This window comes from Pempheris klunzingeri, chromosome 22, assembly GCF_042242105.1.
Source record: "Pempheris klunzingeri isolate RE-2024b chromosome 22, fPemKlu1.hap1, whole genome shotgun sequence".
Classification (NCBI taxonomy): Eukaryota; Metazoa; Chordata; class Actinopteri; order Acropomatiformes; family Pempheridae; genus Pempheris; species Pempheris klunzingeri.
The window spans coordinates 1,638,241-1,645,478 of record NC_092033.1 but is presented as its reverse complement, the minus strand read 5'-3'; the positions used below and the strand labels follow the sequence as shown (position 1 = coordinate 1,645,478).

Sequence of the window (7,238 nt, the reverse complement as noted above, 5' to 3'; positions counted from 1 at the left end):
TTGTGGTGGAGCTACTTTACTACTAATTTGAAGTACCGGTACTTTTCGTAGTAGTTACTTAAATTAATTAAACTACCCGACTGTTTATAGAAGCACAGCTGAAATCATTAGTCAGCTGACAGAAAACTAATTGGCATCAGTTTAAGTCATTTTTCCTTTAAAAACATTTGATATTTTTGATATTTTCTGCTTCTGAGGATTTTTAGAATTATTTTAATCATTTGAATGTGTTTTTTATATTTGTGGAGGTTTTTATACCCTTTTTTTGCAAACCAAACAATCAGTGGACTGATGGAGAAAATAATCAGCAGATGAATCCAGACTGACAATAATAATAATCGGCTGCAGTCTGATACCAAATAGTTCAGAATGACGCCCAACTTTTTACCAAAAGTAGAAAAAACAAAGTAAAAATAATATTAATCTTTTTTTTGTTCCAGCTGTAAAGATCTGCTGTTTCTCCTTTGAATGATTTGAATGTATTTTTAATAATATTGAGGTTTGGACTGTTGGTTTACTGGATTCAGATTATTTTTTACACTCTGGTTTTATTACAGGATGGAAAATCAATAAGGATTCAATCAATAACAAACTTGTCTCCACATTTCTCCACTTTGGGTTTTATTCTCCAAACACTGTCGGATGAGAAGTTTCCCACCGAGCTGGAAAAAAAAAAAAATCTCTATTTTGGAATTTACATCTTAATTTTCGGGCAGAATACCCGTTACCATAGCAACCGCCCACCGACTGCAGATTAAAACCTGTTTAATGTGTGTGTGTGTGTGTGTGTGTGTGTCTGAGGTGCGTTCAGGGCCCACAGTGAGCAAAGTCATAAAAAAACCTTTATCCACATAGTTGCCAATTAATTTCCTGTCAGTCGACTGATTGATTAATCGACTAACAGTTTCTGCAGCAGCTGTTCAAACCGCTGAAAAGATCTACTGAACCCGTTATTGTCATTTTGTATTTATGTTATTTTATTTTGAAGGGACAGCACGTGTGTTTGTACGACTATGTTTTTACACTTGATGTTAAAACGGTCGTGTGAAGTCTTAAAAAGTCTTAAATGTAACTTGCTGATCCATCTAGACGTCCTGTTCAGCAACATGAACATCTGGACCAACTCATCCTAAACAGTTTTCACAGTTTTGAGCCAATTAAGTTCCCTCAGGAGGTGGTGGAGACCAAAAACGGAGCTAAAAAGGACACAAACAACTGGATGGGAAGTTTTCGGGGACAGAAAATTGGTTAAAGCCACAAAACAACAAATCACTTTCCAGTTTTGCCACTTTTAAAAAAAAAAGATCTTTGCCAAGTCAGTAAATTCTGTCGGGATTAACGTAAATAAATACAGAACATTTGGTTAGATGAACCGTTTCAGAGGACTTTGGGCTAAAAGAAGCTACCAGAATGTGAACTGTTAACATCTAGTCACACGTAAACCAACTGTTTGAATTTTATTTATTTAGAAAAACATACAGACAAGTACACAGAAACTAAACACAGAGCTGAACGATCAGATTCTATTTTAATCAGTACTCTCAGTACTGTAATCTGATTACAGTGCAATTACTACCAGATTAGTTTGGCTACAGGGTATTCTGATCTGTTCTACTCACAGTTTTCGACGATACCGAGGAGTTAACTGTTATTTTCAAATGTTTTATTCAGTTTGGTCGTTTGCTTCACGCCTCCTTGTGTCCCTTCAGGATCAGGTCCATGTACGCTCCCGTCACCAGACTCTCCTTTGAAACACCCAGTTTTTCCATCAGATCCTCGGCAACCTTAAAAATAAACACACAAAAAAGATCAAATCAAAGTATTTTAAAACACAAAAGTTGTGGTGATAAATATACAACAGTTTTAAACCTGGGCCATGTTTCTGCTTATTTTGGGTTAGAAAGGACAAATAGATACAAAAAGTTAGAGAACTGGTCCAATTGATCACCTCTGCCAAACAGGCTGTAACTTGATCCTTTGGGACAACTGTGCCAGATTGTTTGATCCACTGACAGGCTACAGAGAGAGACCTGGAAGATCCTTTTGGTTTAACCACAAACAGCCGTTCTATCGCTCTCTGCACACACACCAGACTACATTCACTAAAACAGGGATTTTAGCTCACAGGACACAGGAGCTGCTGGTCTGTTGATGCCTCGACTGGTGAGTTTGTTTGTGTTGTTGTGCGACTTTGGTGTTTTTCAAAATGATAGGCTGGATCCAGAACATTTGTTTAACACATAATAACCACAAACAAACCAAACGAACAAGACAGCAGCAGACCAGCAGCTCCCCTGTTGTGTGAGCTAAAATCCCTGTTTTAGTGAATGTAGTCTGGTGTGTGTGCTGTTTGTGGTTAAACCAAAAGGATCTTCCAGGTCTCTCTCTGTAGGGATCCTTTCCATGATGCTGTCACACACTTAGAATAACACTCTGAGCCTGTCAGTGGATCAAACACTTTTGGTGGATGTTTATACCCCATCAGTTGAGGCGCTTTTTGTACCTTCCGGTGACTTTGGAGCCAAAAACTACAAGGACCAGACTTAAAAACACCAAAGTTACCCTTTAACATGCAAACAACGAGCAGAGATGAGAGACTGATGGACGTCTCATAGAGCTGCAGGTGGATAAGACGTTCAAACATACCTGTTGTCCCTCCTCAACAGTCTGATCGGGACGCATCACCACCTGGAGAACAACAGACACCTGGAGTTCAGTTCACACTCACTGAACTCTGGATCCATTTTGTTCGTCACGCAGTCACTCGCACCTGTTGGTTGTCAGGACGACTCAACTCTCTCACTCAGAAAAGGACTCGAGGTTCAGTAACCTGCTTCTCTCTCGCTCTCTGTGCTGCTTCTGGGAAATCTTCATACTTTCAAATACTTTAACCACTTTAATGAAATGCTGTGTGGAGCCACTATTCCACCGTGTACACCAACCTTAATCACTGCGTATTTTAACAAGCTTGTAGAAAAACATATTTACTTAATCATACATGTAAAACTGCAGGAAACATTTCTTCATATGACACGAAACTCTGCTGTGAGAGTCATTCCTTCTTTAATTCATTAAAGGGATCATTCGGATTATTTCAAGTGTGACTGCATGAGCTCCTTCTCCATATTCAGTGTGTTGCCGACGGTAGATTTCCGTCGGCACACCTTCAGTTTGGAGAAGCAGAGTCCTGGTAAAAAAAAAAAAGGCCCACTTAAAAATTAAGTATTATTTTATATATTTAGAATATTTTCACAGCTTTACATTGCCGTCAGACGAGCTGTTCAGTCTCTCTTTGCTCTCTCTCAAAGTCACCAGACTCCATTGACAAAAACAGTAATTTTACCTCACAGAACGTGAGAGTTGCTGGTCTACCTCTACTTTGATAAACAAGCTTACAGCAAACCGAACACATCTGATGTGAACATAACGTACTTTAAAGACACTGACAAAGTCACCCAACAACAAAAGCAAAGACACAGATCGAGGCAGCTATAGAACAGCAGCTCATGTGTCCTGTGAGGTAAAATTCCTGTTTTTGTCAATGGAGTCTGGTGGCTTCTTCTGGAGCGTGTTGAAGATGCTCATCACATATTTAGGAAAACAAAGACGTAATATTCACAAGGTTATACGGAGATTTCTTTAAATATCCTCTTTTTAAACAAACATAAATGTTTTATCGCACATGTTTAAGAATCCTGTTTTCAATTAATGTTTTTTAAAATCATAATTACGTGATATAATGAGACACTGAGGTAATAAATGTGAGAGCAGTATTAAGAACGTGACTTTCTTCCTTTGAATTATATAATGTGTTTTCATGAAAACAATATTAAAGCTTTATTAAAAATAAGATTTAGAATATTTAAACTCATCAAACCATCCTGGATCCTGTCAAACTGAGGATCTGATGTGAGGGAATATTTTTATTGTTGATTTATCAGTTTCTGATTAATTATTTGGTCCATTTTTCTTAAACTCATTATTTTATAAATTCTTCTTCTTCTTCTAATTAATTTAATATCATAAAATAAAGAAAAGCAGAAAATCTTAAAATGTACGAAACCAGAGAAACTTTTTTGCTTTTGTTTTTTTAAATGAATCATTTATATCATTATATCACCAGTGCACTTCATAGTGTGTGTGTGTGTGTGTGTGTGTGTGTGTGTGTGTGTGCGCTGACCTCCAGCTCCATGTAGTCTCCCAGTCCCTCCACTGCGTCCAGGTGAACTCTGGTCTGACCAATCATAAACAGCCGTCGCTCCTTCCGAACTTCACCTTTGACCCCGAGGGCGTCTGACAGCACGGCCTGAACGAACACGAACACGAACACGAACACGAACACGAACACACACACACACACACACACACACACACACACACACACACACCACAAACAAATATTCAGTGTGTGTTTATCACGGCCAGATTTATCTTCTTTCTCTGAGCCACAGGCTTCATATTCAAACACACCAGACTCCATTGAAAAAAACAGTAATTTTACCTCACAGAACACGGGAGTGGCTGGTTGGTCACTGACTCAGTCTGTCAGTTTGTTTGTGTTATTGTGTGTTCCACAAATATTGTGTTGGATCCAAACGAACCCTTTGAAACACCAAAGTCACACAACAACACAAACAAACTAACAGATCAAGACAGCAGTACGCCAGCCACTCCTGTGTAAAATTACTATTTTTGTCAATGGAGTCTGGTGGCTTTGAAGAGAGCTCTGAGTCGGCAGATATTTGTGTTCTACGTGTGTATCACAGCCCGATTTATCTCTTATTCAAATAACCTGAATTAAACTACTGGTGTTAAAACCTGCAGCAGCGCTCTGGGCTCTTACCCGCAGGCCGGGCGGGTCGCTGGTCGCACTGATGGAGTAGCGGGACAGTTTGGGTCCGTCGGTGTCGGGACGCTCGTAGAAGATCAGCTGACCCGACTCGTTCTAGAAAACAAACAAACAAACGACCAGTTTTATTCTTCGATTCATTCAGGAAACATCACTTTTCCTCCCTTTTTACCTTTAGAGATTATAAACTGTTAAGAATACTATTTTTAATAAATAATAAATGTAATACATTTTTTGTTATAATTTTTTTATTTGCATTTTTCTTTGTTTTGTCTTCATTTTGATTTTGTTTATTTTGATTTATTTAGTTTTAATTTGTCATATTTATCTTGATTCAGTTTTAATCTTAATTCTATTTTTCATTTACACTTATTTTCTTAACAACTTTTTAAATATACATATTTTGTTATAGGAATTCTTTATTGTTTTGTATTTATTCTTATTTTGTTTACTTTTTATTTTTATGTTTATTTTTTAATTTTTTGTTATTGTACTTATTTTTGATTATGTTTTGTTTTTGTCTAAATTTCTTATTAATTGTTTTTTTTGCTTTAATTTTCCCTTTTTATAAATTTTCTTTCCCCACAAGAATTCATGTTGTTTTTAAAAACACACTCATCACGACTGACTGAGTGGCCACCAGGTGGAGCCCAACAGGTGAGCTCACACACACACACACACACACACACACCATCTGTACCATAAAGTCTCGTAGCTTCAGTCGTCCGCGGCTGCAGTTGAAGAACGTGTCGCACTGCCTGATGATGGTTCCCTCTGATTGGCTGAGCTGGGCGGCCCTCTCGGCGAATCGCGTCGCATCGCTCACTTTGGCTTTGATCTCCACGTTGGACGGCATGACTCTACTGAGCATGTGCAGAACAGAGAGAGAGAGCAGGTGGTCGGACAGGTGAGTTTATTAAAACTGCTGAAAACTGTCAATCAATCAAACAGTCTATCAATCTATTGATGAATCTGTTAAAGTCAGAAAACATTAACAGATCAAATAAAGATCAGGCAGCGAAATAAGGAAAAGGTGAGAAATAAAAGGGCAAAAAGAGCTCCAGAAATAAAGTTTGTATTTATTTTATCAACTGATGTGAAATAAATTAAACATATTGAGATTTTTATTTATTTACGTCTTCAAATTTGCTGTCAATCAGCTTGTTGAAGACACTTCTGAGGTTTAACAGTAATCAATTGTTGAGTATTAAATGAGGAAGAATATTAATATAAGTAGCCGTAAAGTTAAACTTGATGCCTTTAATAGTTTTGTACACATCAGTCAGAAATATTAAACATCTTTAGACACTAAAACATCTTAAATTATCACAGAAAGCTTCAGTTCACACTGTTAGACTGGAAATATTACTAATAGAACTACATGGTACAACAATACATTAAAATATAGGATTAATTATATCATAACATGCTACTATAACATGAGTTAGGATTAAATTGTGATTGTAGAATTCATATTTGCATTCAGAAATGGATCTATTCTTTCTTTCCTTGTCATTTTAGAGGAATGATGAGTTAATGAATTAAAAGTTTTAATATTTGTGTACGAGTTGTATGAAGGAAGAAAGAACTTTTTACTGATTTCTACTTTTCTTCTGTACACTTTTACTTCATTATCAAACATTGTTATAATTCTTAATTATCATGAGAATCATTAAATAACATAACAATAATGATAAATAAGATTAAAGATAAGTAGCTCCTCTTTTACCAGCTGCAACTTAAATGCATCAATAAATAAAAACCAATAAAATAATAGATATTATTCTGCACAAAGGGAACTTTTACTTTTCATACTATATTTTAACACATTTGTACTTTTGCTTCAGTGACATTTTGAATGCAGCAACTTTATTTCTAACAGAGTTTCTACACTGTGGTTTTACTACTTCTATTTAATTTCTATACCAAGTTAAGTCTGTTTATAAGGACTTTGTGTAGCACGTTGGCTAGTTAGCTACATGATTAGCTAGCTAACCCATCAACAAATCAAAGCTAACGCTAGCTAGCTCCTCTGCTAACTAGCTAACCTGCTGCTACACAGTGTAGCCAACATGGCGGACGGCTAACCAGCAGCACAAACAATAATAAAGTGATGGAGCTAAACTTTGTCGTACCTGTTTTGGGGGTGTCCGCTGCAGTTTGTCTGCTGCTGTGTGTCCGCACTTGATTTTACCGCGAAACACTCCCACACGGCAGCGGTGGTCTGGGAGCAGCTGAACGCACGGAGCGGGGGCGGAGGGTGGGCACCAAACTGACCGCAGAGCAGCGCTGGGAGCCGGCAGAGCCGCCAGGACACAGCCGCGGTCCTCATGGAGGGTTCAGTTAGACCGATCTGCGCCTGCGCAGAGGACACAGAGCACAACAAGAA

At 37.7% G+C, this 7,238-nt stretch overlaps 1 protein-coding gene across 2 annotated transcripts; it reads right to left on the bottom strand.

The window, feature by feature from the left end:
* Nucleotides 1-1,474: 1,474 nt before the first annotated feature.
* Nucleotides 1,475-7,184, bottom strand: LOC139222128 (adenylate cyclase CyaB-like). Of its 2 annotated transcripts, none has more exons than XM_070854104.1 (6): nucleotides 6,985-7,184; nucleotides 5,550-5,712; nucleotides 4,844-4,945; nucleotides 4,181-4,306; nucleotides 2,647-2,688; nucleotides 1,475-1,784 (listed from the first exon to the last, which is right to left on the bottom strand). In XM_070854104.1, the coding sequence occupies exons 1-6, from the start codon at nucleotides 7,179-7,181 to the stop codon at nucleotides 1,686-1,688; spliced, it is 729 nt and encodes a 242-aa protein (XP_070710205.1). In that variant the 5' UTR covers nucleotides 7,182-7,184; the 3' UTR covers nucleotides 1,475-1,685. The 2 variants fall into 2 exon arrangements, with proteins under 2 accessions (XP_070710205.1, XP_070710206.1); XM_070854105.1 differs by having other exon boundaries at nucleotides 5,550-5,709.
* Between the last annotated feature and the right edge of the window lie 54 nt (nucleotides 7,185-7,238).

Excerpts from the sequence above, each read along its gene's own strand:
- LOC139222128 (XM_070854104.1), bottom strand. The coding sequence starts at position 7,181 with ATGAGGACCGCGGCTGTGTCCTGGCGGCTCTGCCGGCTCCCAGCGCTG. Across the intron at positions 4,307-4,843 it reads GCGACCCGCCCGGCCTGCGG|GCCGTGCTGTCAGACGCCCT; the intron begins GTAAGAGCCCAG and ends GTGTTCGTTCAG. Across the intron at positions 1,785-2,646 it reads CTGTTGAGGAGGGACAACAG|GTTGCCGAGGATCTGATGGA; the intron begins GTATGTTTGAAC and ends TTTATTTTTAAG.